This window comes from Monodelphis domestica, chromosome 4, assembly GCF_027887165.1.
Source record: "Monodelphis domestica isolate mMonDom1 chromosome 4, mMonDom1.pri, whole genome shotgun sequence".
Classification (NCBI taxonomy): domain Eukaryota; kingdom Metazoa; phylum Chordata; class Mammalia; order Didelphimorphia; family Didelphidae; genus Monodelphis; species Monodelphis domestica.
Window position 1 is genome coordinate 329,160,144 of NC_077230.1, and position 26,658 is coordinate 329,186,801.

General features: G+C 36.9%; 1 protein-coding gene and 1 pseudogene across 1 annotated transcript in view; one reads left to right on the forward strand and one right to left on the reverse strand.

Moving 5' to 3' along the window:
* The window catches only part of CCDC83 (coiled-coil domain containing 83), a 74,032-nt gene that overhangs the window by 25,943 nt on the left and 21,431 nt on the right, over nucleotides 1-26,658 (reverse strand). The window contains exons 5-8 of the mRNA XM_007490855.3: nucleotides 17,209-17,377; nucleotides 13,234-13,401; nucleotides 11,525-11,616; nucleotides 9,350-9,418 (exon numbers count right to left, since the gene is read on the reverse strand). Coding sequence (XP_007490917.2) covers nucleotides 9,350-9,418; nucleotides 11,525-11,616; nucleotides 13,234-13,401; nucleotides 17,209-17,377 — 498 coding nt within the window. The remainder of the gene's footprint in view (nucleotides 1-9,349; nucleotides 9,419-11,524; nucleotides 11,617-13,233; nucleotides 13,402-17,208; nucleotides 17,378-26,658) is intronic.
* On the forward strand, nucleotides 17,569-24,897 carry LOC100619958 (corepressor interacting with RBPJ 1-like; annotated as a pseudogene).

Below are 26,658 nucleotides of genomic sequence, written 5' to 3' on the forward strand. Positions count from 1 at the left end.
ATTACAAGGAATAATAATTTTCAACATGCATTTCCCAAAATTATAAGTTCTAAATTGTCTCCCTCTCTCCCTTCCCTCCCTGCTCTTGGAGATGGAAAGCAGTAATAATTTTTTTTTTAAGTTGGATAAAACTAAGAATACTTGTACTTGATTTGCAGAGATCCACTTTTAAAAAAATCTGGGCTACACTAAAGCTTCAGATTTAGAAAACAACTGTTTAAAAAAATTGTTCAGGTCTAGTCTATAGAGTTTTAGCTATATTCTACTCAGCATAAATCTTGTTAACAGTATAAGAAAATTTGGTTCCTTTATAGCTGTTCTAAAGTGAATTGTATTATTGTGTATTGAAGGGTCTTGAAAAAAATAAGTATCGGTGGGAATAATAATCCTATTAAATTCTTGGTTAACTTGGTTAACTGACATTCAGAAGTTGGAATATATCTTCAACAAGGATAGTTGGTTACTACAGACTGTGATGACCTCAGTCCTGGAAACATATCTGTGGACTCCTGAGGGTAAAGAACTGACTGAGTAATGTCTTCAGGCAGGAAGACAACACTAGGACTGCAATATGCAGGATATCTGATATTTGATGTCTCTAAATTCTCAAAGAACTTCCTACAGAGGCAACCTCACCAGTCTCTAAACCTTTCAATATTCCTTTTTACCTGGTTTTAGTTCCTTGATCCAACCTCCCTGGAGGGAATTGCATTGCTTCCCATTTTGCAAATTGATCTTTGCCACACCAAGCAATCCACTCATCTCATGATCCTCATAATTGTTATTTGGGGGGTTAGAGCAGTTATAAATTGTAGATATAACAGCCTATTCATAGACTATAATCAGATTTAGTTGTTGGGGTGGTGGTTGAGAGTTGGGTAGACCAGTAGTTGAAGAGACTTGATTGGAGACAAATCTATAAAAACTTATTTATTACATTTATTTCTACAGAAACAGTGATAGGAAAAGGAAATTGGAGATATTGAAATGGGAAAATTTAGGAAATACAATTCCCTAATTCTAAATTATCTTAACTAAATCCAACCCTAAATCTGACCCACAAGAGATTTTCTTCTCCCTTGACCAAAGTCAAGGCTGACCTAGCTACTCTTACTGACTACTCTAATCCCCCACATTAACTAAATTTCTATCCTAAACTAAAACATAAACTTATTTTGGAATGAGTCAGATTTCTTTCCTGCCACTCAGATGAAAATTTCAGCTTGACAGAATTTCACGACTTTTCCACTCAGCCTTTGCTCTCTCCTGCCACCACTGGCAAAAGAGGTACTGCAGCACCTCTATTCTCTTGTCTGCTAGGATGTTTTTCAAGAGATAAATTCACCAGATCTTCTCCAATTTTCTGAGCAAACTCCTTAGACAACTTTCCTTGATCTGAACAGCCCAAAGAGTGTTAATTGGTTCAAATGCCTTTCCCAAGACTTCTTGGGAAAGTTCTCTTCCCATCATTCTTCTTTGAGATTCCACTCTGAGTTAAATCCAACTCACTCAACTCCGCTCTTTTATCCACCTATTCCCTCTATCAAGAAATTTTGTTATTGCTTACTAATTACCAAACAACCTATTACATAACCCAAGAAAACACTATAAGTCTGGAGGACAGTATTGCTCTCTGAGATATGGGATTCTCCAGAGAGTTGGGGTGCTTAGCTCAAGAAATTCTAAATCTTTCCATTTTCAGGAGTATGGAGTTATACTCTCAATATGGCAATATATCTGGGAGAATTGATAGGTTCTCAGGAGTATGAAGCTTGCCAGTGAGAGCAGAGAGCAAGAGTTAGGAGATAAAACAGAAAGAAGTTGGTTATATATACATGCACTCCATTCCTTGGAGGAAAACTCATGCTACATGGTTCCTTTAGGGTACCATAGATCCCTGTGGCACCAGAGATAGCAATGGACAAAGGTAGCAATGAAGCAAGAGATCCAGCAGAAGAGTTCCTGGTCCAAGCCTGATGGACTCTATTTAGGAATTTCTGGATCAAGCAAGAAGCAGTGCAAAGGACAGAGCCACCAAGTAAAGGAGTACAACCAGATGGTGGCCTTCACTGCATTGTACATTTCATGACCTCTGAAGGTCTTGGAGAGAGAGGCAGATTAGTAATGTCAAGTGCTTCTCCCTTGATGGAAGTCCTACCTAGGGGGTATTATAAGGCTAGAAAAATATAAAGTTTTCTGGAGATAAGCTCAAAAGATGCTTGACCCTCTAGCAATCCTGATTTATTTACCTTGGACAGTTGGGATGGGGAAGGAGTATGCCAATTCAAGGCAACATTATAATTCTTGATGATTTTATAGATGTCTGGGATGTGGTGATCATAAAAGAAGGGAGATTTATTTGACTATAATCTTGGAAATGCATCCTTTCTATTTTTGTCTTATCTTTTAAATAAGGCATATCTGAGTGTTGATGTTTATTTGTTTTTAGCTTTGGTGTTTGCATAGAAGCCGAAGATATTCCATAGACACTTATAGTCACTTTCTGACTCTTGTAGTAGAAACTCTGTTTGGAGACATGAGTCAAAAGGGGGGAATTAGCAAGAAGCCACAAGACTGCACCTACAACATGAATCCATATAAGCTCAAAGCAATGGTTCTGGGTCATATGTGTGTATTTATATATCTATACATACATGCCTAGACATAACATGTATATATGCATTTGTATATGTCTATATCTATAGATGTGTGCATACACACAAACATGCAGGAACACAAAATGTATATGAATGGATGAATATATATATGGAGGGAATAATGTTAGACCTGTGATTTTATTGGTATAAGCAACTCTTGAAGAAATTTCTTCAGTATGACAGAAACTAGTTATAGATCAACATCATCCATTTTACACCAAAAAATGTCAAAATGGGCACATGTTTTAAACAGAAAAGGTCATACCTTAAACAAATTAGGGAGGCATGGAATTGTTTATTTATCAGATTTATAGATTAGGGAAGGATTTATGACTAAATAAGAGAAAAATTATTATAGGGTATAAAATGGATAATTTTGATTATGTTAAACTGAAAAATGATGCAGAAACAAAACCAATGCAATCAATATTAGAAAGGAAAAAAATAACTGGGAAAATGTTTATATCAAGTATCTCTGAAAGGCCTTATTTCTCAAATATATAGAAAACTAAGTCCAATTCATAAGAATACAAGTCATTCTTCAGTTGATAAATGGCAATGTATATGAACAGATTGTTTTCAGAATGCAAAATCAAAATTATCTATAGCTATATGAAAAAATGCTCCAAATCTCGATTGATTAGAGAGGTACCACTTCATACTTATCAGATTGACTGGGACAGAAGAGGAAAATGGTAAATGTTGGAGGGAATGTGGGAAAATTGGGACACTACTGTTGGTGGAGTAACTATTCTAGAGAATAATTTGGAACTATATCAAAAGGAATCTAAACTGTACATAACCTTTAATCCAGCAATACCACTACTAGGTCTGTATCTCAAAGAGATTAAAGAAAGGGGAAAAGGACCTATTCATACAAAAATACTTATAGCAGCTGTAGGGGCAAAGAATTGGAAATTGAGGGGAAGTCTGTCAGCTGGGGAATGACTAAACAAGTTGTGATATATGATTGTAATGGAATACTATTATGCTATTAGAAATGACAGGCACTTTGCTTTCAGAAAAACCTAGAAAGACATATGAATTGATACAAAGTAAAGTGAGCAGAACCAGAGGAGTGTATACAGTAACTAATATTGTTTGATGAATAGCTATGAATGGACATAGTTATTCTCAACAACACAGTAATCTAAGACAACTTCAAAGGACTCACGAAAAATGCTACCCAACACCAAAGTATTGATGAAGTCTGAATGTGAATTTCAGAATATCATTTTCACTTTATTTTTTCATGTTTTTTGGGAGGATATGTGTGTCTTCTTCCACAACATGATGAATATGGAGGTATGTTTTGCATGCTATTACATGTATAACCTATCTCAAATTGCTAACGTTTTCAGGGAAGGAAGAGAGGAAAGAAGGAGGAAGGGAAAGAATTTGGATGTCAAAATGTTAGAAAACAAATGTTAAAAATTATTTTTACGTGTAATTGGGGAAAAATAAAATACTACTAAGAAAAGTCTGGTTTAAAAAAATAAGAAATTTCTTTTACCAAAATTTGGCTTTTTTTTCAGATGATATTCTTAAAGAGTAGTTGATCCTTGAGAGGTTAAATAATTTTCCAGGTGTCACAGAGACAATATATGTTACAGGCAGAACTTGTCCCCCAACCTGATTCTAATAACTGATGATTTTCATTCTGAGGTCAGCTTTAAAAAAAAAACAAACAACAAAAAACCTCACCTTCTATCTTAGAATCAATACTATGTATTGGCAGAAGAGTGGTAAGGGCTAGGAAATGGGGTTAAGAGACTTGCCCAGGGTCTCACAACTAGGAAGCGTCTAAGGTTAGACTTGAATCCAGGATCTTCCATCTCTGGGTCTGGCTCTCAATCCACTGAGCCATTTATGCACTATGCTGTGTTTCTCAATATGAATGCATGCATGTACCTACGAACATGTATATATTACAGGAGCCCACATATATTTTATACACATGTGGGTTTTTATTGTAGATATGAATTTGCATGTTTATATGTGTGTATGTGTGTACATATGCATGCAGACTCTTCAGATAAGATACTGAACTGGGCCCAGAATCAAACAGGAGAGAATATAGGAAACTGAAGAGCTTTTCCAGTAGTCCCAAGATTCATCCTTTCACACTAATATTCATATGCCCTCTGACTACTGTCTATATGCCTGTTGGTCTTGGTATACCATCATCATCAAAGAATCAAAACTATGGTTAATTCAAAGGAATGTGAAAAAATACAAGATGCATGTAAATATTCTCAGTGATGCCTTATGTAGAAGAAGTAGTATAAAACAATGATCAAGAGCATCTAGGACAGGAAAAGGAGGTTGGTTAGTCACATAGTTAGAAGGAGGGGGAATTAATAGGCTTCCAAAGGCCCACAAAATATTAAAAGATTTTGAGGAAAGCCTCTAGCACACCGGATAGCTTCTTTTAAGGGGCATTTATAAAAGTACATGAATAAGGAGGAAAAGGCAGGTTGTGACTAGTGGAGGAAATGCCCACATTGACAAGATCAAAGGATAAATTAAATAAGACAAAGAACCTATATATGAGGAGTTTACAAGACTTCTGGCAGTAGTTTTTAAGATTTATTGGACTAGGTAAGAATTAAAAGAAGGAAAAATAGAAAAGAAACTATTGTATTTGGGAGTGAAAACAAGAAGTAAGGATTATAGAAAATTAAGAGGAAATTTTTTAAAAATTAGGAAATTGGAAGATGAGGAAAAGTGGCAATAGCAAATATTCATATTTATTTAATTTAAATAATTTTAAATTAGAGTAAATTAAATTATTGATTTTATTGTTTATTAAATAATTTATATAAACATAATTGTTAAAAATTGATATTACATTATAAGTTAAAGCATAAATATGAAAATAATTTATTAAAATAAAAGGTTAATTTAATTAAAAATTATTTAATTTAAATAAATAAATAACAATGTTTATAAAATGTTTTAAAGTTAGAAAAACCCCTTGCATGTGTTATCTCCTTTAAGCTCCAAAACAACCCTATTAAGGATATACTATAGGTAAATTAGTCTTTTTGTAGATGAGGAATCTAAGACTTAGAGAAATTATGTGACTTGTCCAGTGTCACATAAGAATATATCATATGTGTGATATCCACCTCTGTCTCTTTTAGAGAAACCTTAAAGGGAAAAAAAACAAATCTGAAAATGTCAAAAACCAGATAATCCATAGTGGAGAATCAGCCTCATTCAGTGTCACAACTTCCTAAGTGGAGGAAATGTTAAATGAGTTTTATTAACTACTACTATACCTGTGAGTCAATGGCTGATAATATTGGATAGTTTTTTTTAACCCTTATCTTCTGTCTTGGAATCAATACTGTGTATTAGTTCCAAGGCAGAAGAGTGGTAAGGGCTAGGCATTGGGGGTCAAGTGACTTGCCCAAGATCACACAGCTGAGAAGTGTCTGAGGTCAGATTTGAACCTAGGACCTCCCATCTTTAGACCTAGCTCTCAATCCACTGAATTACTCAGCTGCCCCCTGGATAGTTTTTTAACTACTAGATTTAGGAATCATTAAAAAAAATCTTAACTACTTCCTGTTTAGTATAATATATTCAAGCATAAAATAATATAAACACATCTTTGCCCATATCTTTTTTTTTTTAAACCCTTACCTTCTGTCTTGGAATCAATACTGTGCATTGGCTCCAAGGCAGAAGAGTGGTAAGGGCTAGCCAATGGGGGTTAAGTGACTTGCCCACGGTCACACAGCTGGGAAGTTTGTGAGGCCAGAATTGAACTCAGGACCTCCTATCTCTGGGCCTGACTCTGGATCTACTGAGCCACCCAGCTGCCCCCTTTACCCATATCTTTTAGAGAACAGTTGGACTGTTCTTGGTCTCTATGAAACAGGAAGAAGTACTTGTTTTTTTGTCTAATTAAACCATTAAAGAACATCTTTTTCCACATCAAACCAGAAACATATTGAATTCAACAAAAATCTATAAAGTATATAATAGAAATGAATGATGTAAGGCATTGATGGCAAACCTTGTAGAGATGGAGTGTCAAGCCCCGTGCCTCCATGCCCCACCACACCCTCATGCAGCATGTGAGCCACCCACTCCAGTGTTTTATGTAAAAATAAAAGGGAGACTATAAAAATAATACAGCAATGAATTGATTATTGATTATAAACTGATTTTGATACTCTGTTTGCTGTGCTTACAAAGTATCTTTAGTTTATAAAAGTAAAACAAAGCTCATAAATGAACTCTTCAGGCCAGGCACAAGGATGCTAAAGAGATTCTTGTTATAAAAAAGAAAATATTTATTGAAATGTATGAGAATAAAAAATGATTTCTAACTCTAAAGTATTCTAACTCCACTCAAATAAAATGCCCTGGTTCCACAAGGAACCACTTTTCCTGCTTCCACAGGCTACACTGATCATCGCTTCCTGATCTGACTAACCCAAATTTTTACTATTTAAATAAACTAACACTATTAGCCTTATAATTCTTAACTCTGTCTCCAAGTTATAAAAATAACAAAGGCTAACTGGCTGAGTCTAAGCAAGAATCAAGTTAGGACTCTGAGCCTTAGTAGACTCAGAGTCCAAACCAAAGACCGGGTCTTTCTTTGATCTTCTCAAAGTTAAAACAATCTATAAAAAAAAATAGCAATAGATAGTCGCTAGTGTTTTCTAAGTTGGGAAAGGAAAACACTTAGCTCCTTCAGGTCTTTCTCTCCCTTCTTTCTACCTCAGAGAGTGAGAGAGAGGGGAAAAAAAAAGATGTTAACTCCTCCAAGCCCTCAGTGAGAGACCATGACTCTGCCAATGCCAGAGACCAACTGCCACACTCAGAGAGAGTAACTGTCACAGAAAAACTGTTAGACTTGAAACTGACACTCTGTCTTAGCTCTGTTTGAAACTTCAATTCTTTCTCAAGCCAGCTTCTCTACTTCTTATCTCTAAACTAATATAACAAGACTTAATTTCTAATATCATCCTTATACTTACCGCCAACAGGGGAGGGAGGAAGCATTCCTATTGGGCTGCTGGGCAGATGGGTGGGGGCAGAGGGAGGGGGGATGAAGGAATGTCCTCGGGCACATGAATAAGGGGAGGGGAACAGCTCCACCCAGAGTTCCACTGGCTCTCTAGTAATGAACTCTGGTGGGTGACTGCAGATGTGTCCATAGAGAGGGTTCTGCATGCCTTTTTTGGCATGCATGCCATAAGTTTGCCATCATGGACCTAAGGGACTGACATTTCAAGGCCTTATAATGCTGAGAGATAGTTCAGTCAATTAAGAAAAATTTAAGCACCTTATGCCAGACACTGTGTTAGACACTAGGAATACAAAGACAAAAAAGAAACCATTTCCATACTCAAGTTTACAGCCTATTCAGGGCCCTAAGAATGTACATATATAAGTATACATATATGAATGTGTGATGTATATATTAGGTAAAAGTGAAGTCTGGACAAGGGGTAGATTTGGGAGAAAGGATAATAGATTCTAGTTTGGACCTGTTGAGGTCCATATTTATGGAATATTCCATTTAACAGGTCAAATAGGCAGTTAGTGATGCAGAGATAGACTAGAACAAGATATATGTAGCTTTGGGAGCCACCTGCCTAGAGATGGTAATTGAATGCATGGGATCTGATGAGATCATTAAAAGAATGTAGGAAAAAAAGAGTTGATCCAGAAGAGTCTTGGGGCACACCCAAGATATTGGATATAAACTGACTGAAAATCAGCAAGAAGTATTAAGGAGTGGTTAGATATGTAGGTGGAAACCCAAAAGACAACATTGTCACAAAAAAACCAATAGAAATAGTATTCAAGAGAAAGTGGTCAGCAGTGTCAAATTCTGCATAGCAGTTAAAATAAATAATTATAAAGATGATATAGTAGTGGACAACATTGAGCTTTGCAACTCCTTTCACTTCATAATGGCCCTGGGAGACGTTGACTTGCCTAGGGTCATGCAGCTAATAAATGTGCGGGGTCAAATCTGAACTCCAATCTGTCTGGCTTAAAGTCTAGAACTCTATCCATTGTACTACTTAACTGAGCATTTTTTTGTAAAGGGTGTTTAATATCACTGGTAATTTTGGAAAGGCAGTTTAAGGGTTCTTCCCTACCTTAATCTTTAAACCCTTCCACCCATATTCCTTCAGCCTCCAGCTTCTCTTTCAGGTGCTCAACCCACACAAGAATATCTTGTAGTTGCTACATGGTTACACAGAGGAAAAGAGGAGATAGTGAGGGCTCATATCAGAGGGATGTAAAATAAGAATAAAATGAGAAGAGGGAGCTCACAGCTTACTTACGTAGAGCTACCAGCTATTTTGGTGAAGTATGAGACAAAATCTTCAACTTAAAGGGTAGGTAGAAGAAGTGGGAGCTATTAGTGGCTTGAACAGTAAAGAGAAATTGGGTGATGAGTGAGAGAGAGAGTCAATTGGGAAGGAGGAATAGAACAGTCTTGTTTCAGTGAGGACCTAATATCAATAAAATTTTTATAAAAGATTTGTGTAGTAACAAATTTAAGACAAATGTACATATATAATTATCTTCTTCCAGTCAGGCTTCTGTGTTTTTTTTTTGCATAACTTTGTTTCACCTAAATAAAGGAATTTAATGGTCTGAGTTACATCACCTTAAAATGAAGCTAATTTTATGTTAAATATTCTACTTACTTCTTTTTTAAGCCAGTCATTCTCCAAGATTTCTCGACTGCTTTGTTTATCAATGTTCTTTACAGCATTCTAAAAGAAGAATAATGATATTTCTGTGTAAAAATAATACTTGCAATATTATAAATTCAAATGACTAATATTTCTCTTTTGATATCAGTATTTCTGGTCATTCTTTTACATTTATATTTGCAATACTGAGATGTAGTCAAGATCATTCTTTCCATGTAAATGGAAAGATTTCAAGCTATGATTTTGGCTGTATGTCCATAGAGAGTATTTATGAACTAAATGACAAAATGGCTATTTTTGAGACCATTTGCATGACTGATAGTTGCTACTGGTAAATCATGCAGCAATCTATAACAATTAATATGACGGTGAGAAGTCATGGGTGAACCATATTGTAGTCCATTCATTTCATGCATCTAGACATGAGAATTGTTGAACTATATCATTTACATTTGAACAAAGGCAAGAAAAATGGGCTGAAGCTGAGAAGATTTGGATTCAAATTTGGGCTCAGACACTTATTAGGCGTGTGACCCTGGGCAAATCAATGTCTCCCATGAGGTTGTGAAGATAAATGACATATTTATAAGTCTCATTTATAAATGAGAAATGGATAAATTTATATTTAAAGAGATATATAAATGATGATCTATAAAAATGAGATATGAAAAGGTTTACTTCTTTTTTCCTTTTGAATGAGATTTTTCTCCTTGCCTCTCTCTACCTCCCCCCTCCCTCTAAAAGCAAAAAAGCTTGCAGAAAGGAATAGTGAGAAGTCTGTGTTTGCCTAGTCAAGCCTGACAGGGGAGTTCCTGGACCTCTAGTTCCTAGCTGTTGCCGAATACTTCCCCCCTACACTCCTTTTTCTGTACATAGGTCAGAGACTAACAGTTCTAAAGATGGATATTTGAAGGTTTGAGTGTTGCCATGTAAGTAATCTTGATTTTGAGAGTTCCTAAAAATTTGAGAACTTCAAAGCTATCAAAAGTTCCTAAGTCTGAGAATCAGACATTGGCCTCCTAGAAGAAATAAATTTTCGCAAACCTGAAAAGTTTGAATAAGGAAAAGAATTATTCTACAAACTAAAACTATGTTGGGGGAGAGGGGGTCAAAGATATTGATGCTATAGCAACTTTTCATTATATTGCTGAGAATTGCTTACCTAGTCTAGACTAGATCCAAGGTGAATTGGGATAAGGGGTAGGTATTTGCTTAGTATTACCATAAAGTCTCAATACCTTTGGATAAAATCTAATGAGCCAAATGGTCTATCTGAATGATTTATGTTTCTGTATTTGTTCATCAAGTTCTGTGCGTCCTTTATGTTTAATGAATTTTTGGTGACGGGTGAAATAAAGAGGGTCCCATAAACCATATATACATTTAGTACATATGTATGAATGGGGATTTAGTTTGCACATCTATGGGCAAAACATGTACACGAGCTACACTTAAGCTTTATTTTGGTGATGACCTTGGATTAAATCAAGCGAGATCAATGAGTCAAAACTAGAAACTGACTTTTTAGCTTGATGTTGCCAGGATAAAATTTTTCAAAACAATTATTTTATTTGCATTTTAAGATTTTCTATCCTGGCTTTCTTTAAAAACAAGCAAATAAAACATGGTGGTGGGAAAAGTAATGGATTTATGGCTCACTAGGTGTAATCCATGGGCAAGTTATATATTCTAGCTGATATAATTCACAGGTTTTGTGGATTCATTGTTAAAATACTTGTAAACTATGTGTTAAATACAATAAAGGCTGTGATTACTGTCACATTTTAGACAATTCACAATTTTATTTATAATCCATTCAATTGAATACTTCCTCGATATAATAGATATATGGTATTGATTTTTTTTAAAAAATTCTTACCTTTCATCTTAGAATCAATACTAAATATTGGTTCCAAAGCAGAAGAGGGCTAAGTAATTGAGGTTAAATGACTTGCCCAGGGTCACAGAGCTAAGAAGTGTTGGTGGTCAGATTTCAGAACCCAAGATATCTCTTCTCTAGGTCTGAATCTCTAGCCACTAAGCCGGTTAACTGCATCTATAGTTTTAATTTAATTGAAATAAAGCCATTGAACTACTTCCAGTGTATCTGAAATAAAAAAATATAAAAACAAGACAAAAGAAAAAATATTCAAAACTGAAATATACCTGTGTGGCCAATTCCTTCTTTTCAATCATTTGTTTCAAGGTTTCATTGGTAATTCTTTTTTTGGTTTCTTCCAGAGAAGCTCTATAAAATTCTTTTAAAAGAAGACCAGAAACAATGAGAAGGGCTAATTTTAGGCAAAGTTGTAAAGTAACCAAATTTCTTCTTCTCTTTTTTCTGCTGAGAGTCTCTTCCTCTCATTTCTGTGTCCTGATTTTTAGCATCCTTCTCCCCTCCCACCTCCTACCTATTCCAACAAGTCAGAGTTCTCACAAAAGAGTTTCCACTATTAGAAAGAAGCATGACCTAAAAGATCAAAACTTGTTGTGAATTAGTTTGATGATGGCTTTCTCAGTAGTTTTAATGTTTTTAATGGCATCAGAGAGAAAATACAAAGGAATAAATTTCTAATGATAGAATTTCATATACTATGGCATCTGAGTAGCAAAAATATTTTGCAGTTGGGTGCCCACCAAATCATGCCACATGTTGGCTGTCTGCTTGGCCCTTGCTTAAGATGCCTCCTTGGGAAGAAATCCATGTCATGTGGAAACATGCTATAAATAACGAATAATTAGAGAAGTTCAAATTATAGAGATCCTGAGATTCCAGTTTATATTGATCATATTAGCAAAGTTGACAAAAATAGACAATGAAAAATACTGAAGGGGTTATGGGAAAACAGGCCCATTAGTATACAGCTGGTAGAGCTGTGAATTGGTACAACTGTTCTGGAAGGCACTTTGGGACTACACACAAAACATTACTTAAATGTGAATACCCTTTAATCAAGCAATACCAGCAATAGGTTTATACACACCTAAGAGATATCAAAGAAGATATATCAAAGGTTCAATATATTAAAAAATATTTATTATACCTTTTTTTTGAGGTGAAGAACTGGAAATTAAGAGCTGCTCATTAATTGTAGAACAGTTGTACAATTTAAAGTAGATAATGTAAAATATTACTGTGCTACAAAAATGATGAAGGGGATAGTTTCAGAGAACCTGGGAAATTTTATATGAAATGATAAGGAGTGAAGGGAGTAGAATTAGGAAAAGTTTTTATATTATAATAACACTGTAAAAAATAAACAATTTTGAAAGGTTTAAGAGCTGTGATCAACACAGTGATTTGGATGAAGAATGTTATCTACCTCTGGACAAGAGTGAGTGAGCATGGATTAAATATTCAGAATGTGACTTGCATTTTTGGACTGATCAATCTGGGAATCTGTTTCATAACTACAAACTTATTACAAACAAGATTTTGTAGGAAGAGACAATGTTTGTTAATTTTTTTAAAGTGGGGAAAAGATGCACTTTTAGCTATCTCACAGGTTTCCAGCAGACCAATAGTTAAAGAACCAATTTAATTTTATTGAATCCATAACCAGAAAGCCAACAAATGTTAAAAATTGATCTGAGGGATAGCTAGGTGACTTGGTGAATTGACATAAAGAAGGAAGGAAGGAAGAAGGAAGGAAGGAAGGAAGGAAGGAAGGAGAGAAAGAATGAAGAAAGGGAGGGAGAGAGAGAGAAAGAAAGGAAAGAAAGAAAGAAGGGATGGAGGGAGGGAAGATGGCAGAAAGAGAGAAGCTCCTCTACTCCTTATGTTAATGATAGTAATACATAATTTGGGTACTTCAATATTTGTCTGCTTTCTAAGAATTTGTTATATGTACTTGGATTGGTTTGGAGGAACTGACCTGCCATTTTCTTTGTATTCTCTTTAACTGAACTGATGTCATCTTCCAAGGAACCAATTTGCTTAGCATGTACTTCACTCCCTACATTCTTGTATTCCTCCCAATATTCCCTCTCTCCAAGTTTCTCAAGGAATCTTTTCTCAGCACTACTTATCTGCAAGCGCATGTCTGTTCAAAGAAAATGAAGATACGTTATACTCACGTATTCTACCACGTTGTTCTTAGAATTATAATGACCCTTCTACAATTACCAGTAGGTTACAATCTGACTTAGAAGGCTAAAGAATTGTTGCCATTCAGTTGTGTCTGACTCTTCATGACCATGTTTGGGATTTTCTTGGCAAATATATTGGTGTGGTTTGCCTTTTCCTTCTCCAGTCCTTTTTATGGATGAAGAAATTAAAGGCAAGCAGGGTTAAAAGATTTGCCCAGGATCTCCATCCTAGTGTTTGTGGCCAGATTTGACCTCAGGATGATGAGTCTTCCTGATTCCAATCCTGGCACACTATCTATCCACTGTACCAGGTAGGTGCCCATGGTAAAGAAGAGTAACTGAAAAATTCAGTTGTCATTTTAAAACAACTTTATGATATTTTTGTTTTAAACCATCATTTGAAAGGGGGGGGGAATCTCTTTATCTGTCATTCCTCTTTTAATTATTTCAAGAAGACTGCTTTCTACAGAGCTGTAGTGCAGGTTCTTGGCCAGCCTGAGAGCTTACATGGTGCACCTAGTGTTGCCTCCAATGATTATATTATTTGCCTAATAAGATTATGATCTTATTTTATACAATGTGTTGCATTATGTGTACTTTCTTTTCTTTACTCCAATAACAGTTGAATTTTTTATTTAAATTAAATAGAGGAATAGGACCCCACACACAAACACACAGCTTGAGTACAAATCAAATCACCTTACATAGCACTGATTCTAAGGCAGAAGGTAAGCATTTTTTTTTTAAGTCTTTGATGAATTAAACACAAAATTGGAATTCTGGGTTGCCTCATTAGAAATAATAGGTATGTTCATCATGAAAACCTCTTTCTTTCCCAATCATATAAATTAGTATTTCCCAATCTTATATATTGGACATATTATCATATATTATGTATATATGTATATGTCTGTAGACACATATATCATATATATGCACACCTCTCTGTCACTTAAATACAATTCACCAGTGAGTCAAGACATCACCCTAGGATGCCATTGGTCTTCTTAAAAAACCAAGATTGTGGGAGCAACTGGGTGCTCAGTGAATTGAGAGCTGGTCTTGGGTTGAAATTTGACCTCAGACACTTCCCAGCTGTGTGATCCTGGGCAAGTCACTTAACCCCCATTGCCTCGCCCTTATCACTCTTCTACTTTAGAACCAATATGCAGTATTGATTCTAAGATGGAAGTTAAAGGTTTAAAAAATTAAAACAAAGACAAATCACAGCAACCACACATTGCAAAGACCCCTGGAATTGGAAGAAAAACTTTGGGTTCTAATTCCTATCTGTTTTTTTCTTTTGTAGCTGTATGGAGGTCTCTTTATCTCTCTGAGCTTTAGCTTCTTCACCTATAAAATGAGGGTACTGAATTTCCCTCATGGGACTATTACAAAAGCAAACAACTTAAAACCCCTAAAGCCAGGGTGCCTGGGGTCTGGCATGTGAACCAAAAGCTTTTAACAATCTCTCCCCATCTAGAGGGCCTGAGGAGCCTGCTTTCAGGAGAGCTCTGAGGATGAGCAATAGAAACGCTGAGAAGAAGCCTTGGAGCATGAGCCAGTTCAGTAACTGGCTCCAGTTGACCAGGAGATGCCATAGGAAGAGGTGCCATCCGAGGCATTTGACACATGTGCCTGCCCCCCCCCCCAAATGTTAGTAAGACATTGAAAATAACAGTAGCTAACATTTGTATAGTGCTATACTGTGTGCCAAAGACTGTCCTCAGCTCTTTTCAGTTATTACCTTCTTTGATCCTAACAACAAACTTGGAAACTGGTGCTATTTTTATCCCATTTTACAGAGGAAAAAATAAAGGTTATTCAGGGACTTACCCAAGGTCACAGAACTATTATGTATCTGAGTTGGTATTTGGACTCAGGTCTACATCCAGTGCTCTGCTTACAGAGCCACATAGGTAAGTTCAACAGGGAGAAGTTTAATTTATATAAATTCTTCCTGACCCTGCTAAGTTTTTTTTTTTTTTCTGATAGATGTCCATCTTTAATTGCATGGACGAATAGTTTTTTTAAAAGGAGCATTATAGACATCAGTGTGTCTATAAATATTCAACGAGTTCTCTGGGGTTAAAAGGATATTTAATATACTTTTTAGGTTAATCTTCATTATTAACTTACCCCCTTCATTTTAAGTCTCAACATTCAACAACCCTGATTTGTAACATGTGCCAATTTCTGAGGTAGAAATGCTGACTCTGAAAATTTAACAATGGACTCCTGCGAGCCAGAGTAAGCAATCTAATGATAACTATATAAGGAAATTTGACAACAGCCCTAATGACAGCCTCAGACACTCTACTGCTCCAAAGTTGCCTGTTGGAATTGAATAAAAAATGGGCAGGCTTCTGGGCTGTTTACGCCAGCCATTTTGTTTTTATAGTTGAGTGCCCCAACCAAAAGAGTTGTACAAGAGAAGTTAAGACCTTTTAGCAGGACGGCTCTGGCAGTATGGCTCTGGGAAGACTAAATCTATAAATCTACCTTTTCTTCGGTGGAGTATATCCTTGGGAATGTCTTGAGCACTGAGTGCCTTTGCTTCCTGAAGTCTCAGGCATGAAAAATACACAATAGTTTGGGCCATGTTACTAGTGTCACAAGGCCAATGATAATTGTATCTTTTAATACTTTCTGAGCCCAATCTCATTGCCTCTGTTAGATATTAATTGCTAAGTCCTGATGACTGAGCCAAGTAGACTTCATGCTACTTGGCTACATTTCTACATTCAGTTCTGGGTCCAGGGAAAGGAGGAGATTGCTTTATTGGTTAAATCCAGAATTGGTTCCAAGGCAAAAGAGTGGTAAAGGTTAGGAAATGGGTGTTAAGTGACTTGCCAAGGGTCACATAGCTAGGAAGCATCTGAGGTTAGATTTGAACCCAGGACCTCCCACCTCTAAGCCTGACTCTTCCCCTGAGCCACCATGCTGCTCCCTCTAGGCAACTCATCCTCTATTTGCCTGAGATTTCTCAGCTGTAAAATGGAAGCAATAATAACATCTACTTTCTGGGGTTGTTGTGGGATTTAAATAAAATAATATTTGCAAAGTGCTTAGCATGGTGTCCAGAACTTGTTAAATAAATGCTTTTCCAACCCTTTCTTCCTAAACCATCCCACATCCAAGTGAGCTTTGGTAAAAACCAATACAAGAGAAATGAAAGATGTCAGCACTAGCTTCATCTCTTAGATGAGAGAATAATGCTTTGGCATTATTTTGTAAAGTGAGAGCATAGTGCCCAAAGAACTCTGTCCTGTGTTAATAATGTTGCATGATTGTCTGAATTCACTGTTTTTGTTTTGTTGTTTAAGTCTTTACCTTCTGTATTAGAATTAGTACTATGTATTGGTTCCTCTTGTAAGGGATAAGAAATGGAGGTTAAGTGATCACACAGCTGAGTATCTGAAGCCAGATTTGAACCCTGGACTTCTTGTCTCTAGGCCTGACTCTCAATCAACTGAGCCACCCAGCTGTCCCCTGAATTCACTGTTTGTTACTTCCCACCTTTCCATTCCAGTCTCCAGACTCCCTATTTCCTTCCCGCTTCTTTCTTTTCTGTCTCCTGTTCATATATCTATATAGTCTAATCACAGAGGTGGTAATTAGGGAGTGAATTAAGAAATTACTAATTGGTAATTAAGAAATGTTAATAGCATCTTGATCCCTTTGGAGGGGAAAAAGATACATCCAGCAAATTGCTAAATAAATAAACTGTTACTGATAAATTCCAATCCTTATTATATAACCTTTCAAATTTTGCTCCTGGTCTCTAACAAACTGCCATTTTTTTTTGAGGGCATCTTCAACTTGCTCCCTTGTCACAAGAGGCAATGATGCTAACTGCTTTTGCTCATCACATAGTTCAGATATCACATTCTTGAGGTGCCACAGCTGCTCTGACTTGAGTCGTGCATTCTAAGATGAAAAACAATAACAAATGAAGCGTTTACATTTCTTCTCAATGGCCACTTGACTAAGTACGGGAAAGTACACAGAGCTGGGTAGAGGTGGAAGGAAACCAGTCAGATACACCAGGACACCAGTACCCATGGGCTACATAAAATGTCCCAAGAAACCGTGCCTCAGGGAAACCCACTGATTTAAAGATGGCAGCTGATAGGCAGCAGGACAGAGAGGAGCTCTTGGACCCAGCTGGGAGCTACAAGAATGCCGGCTGGCAGTGGCAGTGTGATGGAGGTATTCTGAAACTGTATCTCCCGGACCTGGCAGATGAGTTTTCTGAATAGCACCAAGTTACTGTACCCAGCAAAGGAATTCCTGAACCACTTTGAAGCTCCAGTCAAGGAGCAGCAGGAGACAAAGTGATGATGATGGGGAGAAGCCAACTCAGAACTGTCCTTTGCTGTCACTGTGAGTTATGTGGACTGTGAGTGCCAGAGAAAGGGCTCAATGCCCTAAGGTCCTTGAGTATCTTCATATTGCTAGAAGATCTCAACTTCAGTATAGTACTATAAGTTAGAGAACTGTATAGGTCCCTGTGAAAAGTGAAGGTTGCTCGAGATGGGTGGTGTTGCTAGAATTTCCCTTTGGGTTGGGAGGGTAGGAAGAATAAACCTCAAGGTGATCCTATAAATTTGGAGAATTGTATGGGCTCTTGGGGGGAGATGGGCTCACCAGAGAGGGTAGGAGAGTTGTTTTAACTGGTTATAGGCTTGAATGTGAAATCTTATACAGTTTTTATTGTGTTAAATAAAATTTGGCTTTTATTTGGTGTTTGTTAGCTTGAGTGCCTTTTCCTTTTCCTTTTCTTTTGCTGTACCTTCCATCTTAAAATCAATACTGTGTGTTGGTTCCAAAATAGAAGAGTAGTAAGAGAAACACAATGGGGTTTAAATGATTTGCCCAGGGTCACACAGCTAGGAGGTATCTGAAGCCACATTTGAACCCAGGACCTCTTGTCTCTAGGGTTGGCTCTCCTGAGCCATCTGGCTGTCCCCCTTTTCCTTTTTTTTTTTTGACAAATATTTTGAAATAAGGCAAATTGTGATGTTCCTTAAGGAAAAAAAAACAAAAATGGGGGAAAATTGAGTCAAATTATTATATTCCTTGAAGAAAAAGCCTGGGTTGGGGCATGTAACAAAAAAAGAAGATTAATTCTGAATTTGTTCCACATGAACCTATATCTGGGCCACAGATTATAAAAGATTGTAGAAATTGAAGTAAAATAACAAATTTATTAAGCTTGAATCAATTAGTAGATATTGCTATTTTCTTTTTTCTTCAAACAACTTTACTGCTAACACCACATTTTTCAAATAACTTAAAACTTAAATCTGTGTTAATAAAAAAAGACAATTAAATTCATTTTGAATAATGTGTAGGCTTTCATGAGCTCATTTGATCATCTTTTACTGATATTAGTCAATTTTTCTAAGGGTAGAAAGAAGGTAAGAAATATCTTGGAAATAGGAAGACTTGAGTTCAAATTCCATCTCTGACACATGTTTTGTGATACTGGACAAATCCCTGAAATCTTCGAACACCCCAGACAACTCTATGATTATACATATCAGAAGAATTGCCCATCTGCCTTGGTTAAGGGAGTTTCTTCACTAGGAGATGCCAACCCCAATGAAATCACAGGTCCAGACCAAAAAAAAATTCCAAAATTTATAATATAAACAAAAATTCTAAAAATAACAGTGATTTTTCCAATACAGTACTGTAATAGGCCACGTACAAAGCTGTTCTGCTTCCTTCTGACCTACGTTGATCCATCCTTGGGGGCTTTGGGAATGGCAAACTTACTGGTCACTTCCAATTGGACATGAGTAACTCAATGCTAAGGAGGTTTGGGGGATGATAAAGGAATTCCACTTTTGAAAAGGCAGTGTTTCTACCCCCCTGCAGTACTCTTCCTTTAACTCTCAAAGTGCCCTTCATGTTAACCTGAGACTTTCCATGAAGGGCTAAAGCATGTCAACTGCTCCCATGTAGCTGGATTAGGGCTCAGCTGAGTGACCTTAAGCCAGAGCCTCTGAATGCCACTTCTGTTTTGTGCTTCTTTGCCTGATCCAAGGTGACCAAACATTGATTTCAGCTCCTAGACTGGCTTTAGAGGCCGCCATGTCTAACTCATACATGCACCATTGCCCATTGTGCCATACACACATGCTTATCTAGCCTTTGCTTTTTTGAGGTCAGTCATCACTCTTCAGAAAGCTCTCATCATTAGGGATTTTTTCTTGGTGTCAAACCTCCATTGGTCCCATTGCAAATTCTACTCATTATTCCCACTTCTGCCCTTTGGAGCGAAACAGAGCAAGTTTAATCCCACCTCCACATGACAGTTTTTCAAATTCTTGAAGACAGCTAGTATGTCCTTCCAGAGATTTCTTTTCTCCCATCTAAACATGCCCAGTTCTTTTAACTCATTCCCATATATCACAAATTCAAGGCTCTACAATCCTGGTCCCCCGCTCCTAGACACTCTTCCAGATAAATGTCCTTCTGAAATTAAATGCAATACCCCAGATGAGTTCTGACAAGAGTAGACTATAGTGGGATGATCAGATGATCAGCTCCCTGTGGCTAGAAGATGCTCTCTGGGTAAATGTCCTTCAGAAACTGAATTCAGTACTCCAGATGAGTCCTGACATGGGAGGAGTACAATGGTATGATCACCTCCCTGTTCCTAGAAGCTGTGGCTTTCCTAATGGAGCCCAAGATTGCATTAGTAGTTTAGGCTCCCATATAACATTGCTGACTCACATTATGCTTGCAGTTCCCTAACTTCCCCTATCCAGAGCCTCTCCAGAATAATTGCAATTTATCATACCTCTTCCATCCTATATTTATGGAGGAGTCCAAGTGGTTTTGTTTTTTTGTTTTTTGGTACCAAATTATAAGACTAGATTCATCCCTGTTGAATTTCATCTGATTAGTTTTAGCTTGATACCTTTTAGGAGATGGGATTTTCTACTTGGAAAAAAATGTGACAGTTTTGGGGGAGAAGGGAAAATGTCTTAAATAGCCTTATACCCTACTAAATAATACTTACTGCTGGATATGTCATAAAATTTATAATCGCACACATGAGATTTATACAAAGGGAAAAAGTATTGGCAGTAAACTCTTTATATTTGCTAAACATTGACTTTCTGAAATTTTGAGATATTTGCAGAAGCCAAAACTTAGCAAAATTCACCCAATACTGCATTGCCAAAGGAAAAAAAAAGTTTATCATCATTTACCCAGTTAAGTGAATCCCATGATTTTTTTTTCTAAAACCTTTACCTTCCATCTTGGAATCAATACTCTGTATTGGTTGCAAGGCAGAAGAGTGGTAAGGGCTAGGCAATGGGGGTCAATGTGACCCTGACTTGCCCAGGGTCACTCAGCTGGGAAGTGTTTGAGGCCACATTTGAACCCAAGACCTCTTGTCTCTAGGCCTGGCTCTCAATCCACTGAGCTACCCAGCTGCCCCCAATCCCATGATTTTTAACTGAAGTAAGAAAGTACCATGACTGAAAGTTAGATGAACACACTAATTAATGAGTTACAAGAAAAGAATTCCTTTCAACCATCCAAATCGCTTAGTGATTAGCAATACAATTAATAACTTTATTATAATTTAACATCTGGAATTCTTGAAACCAAAATTACTATTTCTCAAATGCTATTGCTTTCAAAAACAAATTAACAAAAAAAAAAGAAAATAAATTATAATAAATAATCAGAAGCAAGGGTTAGTCATATTGATTTTGGCCAACTAATCTTAGACTGAGGTTCATAAAAATTTCATTCAATAGGCAGAGTAGGATGTTTAATGTGACAAATCTCTCTAGATTTTAATAAATAATGACTCAGAAATGTAATTAAGGAATGGCCACTGAGCCTAATTCTCATGAGCTTGCACAGAGGGTCATGGATGCAATTCCTCATATAGAAAAGGCTAGGGAAAACTTGTTTTGAGGGTAATCATGATGGTTTGATAAAAGTGCCTTTGAGAGACTTTGGAGCATTATTTAGACAATCTGTATTGATTTTGATCTGATAACAATATGGTGAAGAACAGGATTTTTGACTGAGTGAGTCTAGAGACCCCATCTTCTCTTTATTTATTTATTTATTTATTTATTCATTTATTCATTTATTTATTTATTTATTTATCATTCATTCATTCATTCATTCATTTATTCATTCATTTATTTATTCATTCATTCATTCATTTATTCATTTATTTATTTATTTATTCATTTATTTATTTATTTATTTATTTTAAACCCTTACCTTCTGTCTCAGAATCAGTACTGTGTATTGGTTCCAAGGCAGAAGAGTGGTAATGGCTAGGCAATGGGAGTAAAGTGACTTGCCCAGGGTCACACAGCTAAGAGGCATCTGAGGTCAAATTTGAACCCAGGACCTCCCATCTCTGGACTGGCTCTCAATCCACTGAGCCACCTAGCTGCCACCATTTTTTTTTTGATATCTTAGTGACTTGTGGTATCCACTACTGTAATGGGAGAGGCATTGGGGCCCTCTTCCTCAAATGTGGAGCCCATGAATATGTGCCTCAGTCTTTTGTCTTGGCATTTATTTTTTCATTTTAGGTGAAAGAACTGGGAGGCTATGATCTTATATCAATAAAGGGAATCAGCTGAGCTCTAGAAGTTAAGCCCATGCTGGGTTTTTCAGCAAGTACAATATGGATGGAAAGACCTCCAATCTGTGGGCTGTATGTATGTGTGCTGGGGAAGGGCAGAGGAAGTGGAGAAGAGACAGCCTAACCCTCAGGAAGCTGAGGTGGAGATGTATTCTCACTGTGGCCGCTGTCATTTCTTTGCCTTCATTATGTTGTGGCCTCTTAATATGTGACCAGGAAATATATTTACTTAATTTTAGTAAATTCTGCTTATGGTTTGGGGTCTGACAAATGTCTTTCTACAAGTCTTGCTTCCAGTTTTGACTTATGTAACTTGTACATTAAATGACTAAAAGCCAAATATTATTAATTTTATATTGGCTTCCTTTTCAGCTTTAGCTCAGATCATTTCCCATCATGTATTCTACTCCATCTTCTAGCTAAGAAGGACTGCTCACTACCCCTTGAAATAAATTCATGCTCTTCCATCACAAACCTAACATCTCTTCTCTGCCTTCCCCATCTCTAAACTGACTTCCACCCCCACTCTTTATCTGTTGAACTTCTCCCAATCCTTCAAATCCTAGCTTGTGGCACCTCTTTCATCAAGCTTTTCCTGATCTCTCAAAGCCAGAAATAATCTTTTAAGTCCACAGACCTTATTTAATGTTGTTTTTTTCCTGTACCTCCTTCACATATTTATTATACTCATATTTGTATTATAGTTATTTGTGTATGTCTTACCTTCCCTTTTAGAATATAAACTCCTATAGGAATTATGGTCCCTTCAGTGTCTATCATAGTGCCCTGGGGTATCTAGGCAGCTAAGTGGCATGGTGGGTAAGAGCCCTGGACCTACAGTCAAGAAAACTTGCATTTCAAATATGGTCTCAGATGCTGTGTGATTTTTAAGAAAGCCAATTAACTTATTTCTAGCTCAGTTTTCTCAACTGTGAAATGGGGGTAATAATAGCATCTCCCTCTCAGGATTCTTGAGAGGATCAAATGAGATATTTGTAAAGCACTTAGCCAAATGCTTGATCCAGAATTGGTACTTAATAAATATTTGTTTCTTTCTTTCAGCACAAAATAGGCATTTCTTATTGCTCATCTCCCACAATCAATTTGTCTCCTCCTTTTCACTCACACTGCAACTATCTTGGTGTCCTAACTCCATCCTTCCTCCAGTCTATCTCCTCCATAGATTTGAGAATAAGAGACCCTCCTTCCTCAGCTGGCTTCATCCTACGTTTCCAGTCTTATTTACTGTAAAGCTCAGCTAGATTGGACAACTTGCTGTTCTACTCTCATCTCCTTGCATTGGTACAGATAGCTGCCATGTGTACAACATGTTCCCTCTTATCTTTGCCTGTTAAAATCCTTCTTTTCAAGACTTTGCTCAGATCAAATCTATAAAAATATGAGTCATTGAAATTGATAAGTGGTCAAAGGGTGGTTTCCAGATGAAATCAAAGCTTCCAATAGTCACATGAAAAAAATGTTCCAAATCACTATTTATTAGAGAAATGAAAATTAAAACAACTCTGATATGCCATCCCCGAGTTTCAGATTGGCTAACACCACAGAAAAAACATGACAAATGCTGGAGAGAATGTGGGAAAATAGATACATTAATGTACTGTGGGTGGCATTGTGAACTGGTCTAACCATTTTAGAGAACAATTTGGAACTATGTCCAAAAGGCTTTAAAGCTGATTCAGCTCTACTACTACTAGATCTGTATCCCAAAGAGATCAGAGAATTAAGGAATGAACCTTTTTTTTTTACTGAAATATTTATAGTAGCAATTTTTTTTATAGTGACAAAGAACTGAGAATTGAAGGAATGTCCATCAACTGGGGAACAGCTAAACAAACTGTGGTATATAATTTTGATGATGAGCAGGGAATAGTGGAAGATTGTTGACTGCTGCTCAGACTTTGTGTCCAGCTCGAAGATAGGAAAAATCATTCACTAACTTCTTATGCAAGAAGGACTTCCACTCAGCACTCAGATCCAACATTAAAAAAGTATATATAGCTTAACAAAAAATATCATATGATAAGAAATGAGAAGAATTAATGCAATAATACCTTAAGGAACCAGAATCCCATGATAATAGATTGCTTATGGTTGCAGAATATGTAAATAATGGCCTTAATTTTATGTATGAGGTCCCACCAGGAGCTTAAAAATAAAATAAAGGATGAGAAGGTGCAGAAGAAGAGACTGAATACAAATTTGAATGGCAGAAAGGAACCCCACAGAAAAATATGCAAAGGATGACATGAATATCAGAGACCAGCTATTTGGTATTCAGGTGCAGAATGTGAGGTGCATTAAATGGGGTCACTGTCAACACTGATAGAAAGTGTCCTTTGTTTGGTCATTCCAGAATCAATGCAAGTTCAGTTTCCAGTGGTGGCTCAGGGCCATCAATACACCCCTTGGAGCTAATAGCAGAAATGATAAACAGAGACTTTGCACTAAAATCAAATGCAGGAAAGAAACAACTGCAAATGATCCACCACAAGAATATGCTGCAAGTGAGGATGAAGAAGATCCAGAAATGGAATTCTTAAACTCACTCTCAACTAAGCAAAAACAGAAACTACTCAGGCAATCAGAACACCTTGAGGAGAAAAAGAAAAAAGAAAGAAGCAGCAGCTGCAAAATAAATAAACACACACAAACAAAATAAGAACAAGTCCTCCTCTTTTCCTCCTCTTCCTCCTCCTCCTCCTGTAAAGATTTATATTTAGGGGAGACAGGGAGACTGAGGCATCTGAGGTAGTTAGAAATTAGTTTCTCTCTGCAAGGAGTATTATTTTTTTTTTAGAGGTTTATTAAAGGTTAAAGATTAAAGAAAATACAGGATAAGAAAAAACACATGCCTAGGCCAAAGGCCTAGACAAAATAACCTCACATCACAGAAGAGACGCCTCTGCTCCAAAACAGAAGTCCAAAAGAGCGCTAAAAGCTTTTGCAATCAGGTTAAATACCTTCTCAATCTCGGCCCAGGTGAGATTACAAAGCATTCTGGGGAAGTGGAGCAAGGAATTGTGGGGATTCAAGTCCAGAGTTCAAGTCCAATTTTACATTCCCCTTTCTCCTCCTTCTCCAGTGAAACTTCAGAAAATCATAGTGAAGAGTGAGAGTGACAAAAGAGAGGGGAAAAGATGAAAGAAGATGGCTTATGAGAAGGAAAAAGAAAAGCCAAGTTTCCAGAAAGTGGCAGCAGTGATACTGAAGGAAGAGGTGGGGGACAGGGTTGGTGGAAGTCTGATGAAGAGCCCTCCAGTAGCCAAGGTCACAAGGAAAGGTCAAAAGAGAAGTTGAGATTTTTAAAGCAAGAGAATTCTAGGGAGAATAACAAATGGAGCAATCAGAGCAGTAGCCCAGACAAGAGAGAATCTCAGAGGAAGGAGAGGAATGGTGGAAGCCAAAGCAGGGAAGAGAGTGACAGCGGGTCATAGCAATTCAAGGCCAAGACAAGCAAGAAAGAGATGAAGATGGAGTTCCAGCGATGAGTGAAGAGTGGAAGAGAAAGAATGAATCCAGCAACTCCAGTGGATGAGAGTATAGAGGTGAAAAGAAACACAAGTGTGGTAGGGGAACACACAGAGAACCAAGCATGAGCGGAGACTGCATAAAGAGACAGTGTCTGTGACAGGTCCCTGAAAATAGAAATGGCGCCACTTTTTTATTGCCTACCTTCCCCAAGGGCTAAATTATATCCTATTGTCTTTCTAATGGATAGCTCTGTTTTCATTTGCAACTCTTGTACACTGTCATTTCATGCACAAAACTCCATCAATACAATGAAAATGAATCTCGTAAATAATTATAAGTAGCTTATTTTTGCCTGTAGAAATACTTTATTTTGGTGCTTTTTGTTTTCCGACACTAAACAAACACATATAACTTTGTAAATGACAATTCTTTGTTTTGAAATATCTGTCTTTTCTTTTTCCTTTTTTAAGCCCTTACCTTCTGTCTTCTATACTCTATATTGGTTCCAAGGTAGAAGAGTGGTAAGGGCTAGGAAATAGGAGTTGTGACTTGGCCAGAATCACAGTCAGCAAGTGTCTGAGGCCAGATTTGAACCTATGAACTCTTATTGCTAGGCCTGGCTCTCAATCCACTGAGCCACCTAGTTGCCTCCTTGAAGTAACTGCCGTAAAAAAGAAGGCAGTTTGCTGAATGAGCATAATTTAATTTGAATTTCTTATTGTTTTTAAAGTTTAGGTTTGCTTTGGGCAAAATGTAATCTTTGTGAAGTCCTATTGCTGTATGGTTAAATGCTAGAATAATATTTTAAACTCCTTCTGGGGTGGGGAGGTGGCCTGAATATAACATTTAGAGCAATACTTGAGGGAATTTGAGTAGTGGATCTTTTTCTTTTTCTTTTTCTGTCTCCAACTGATGAGGGCTATCTTAACATCATGAACCCTTGCTGGTATTTGTCATGGTGGAGTCAAATTATTTTTCAAAGAACAAAAAGAAAATTGTTTGGGGCTTTAATTGTTTCCAGGTATTTTATTCTAGGTAGTAGATTATTAAATTGTATGTCTTTTTTTTCCTGTTGGCA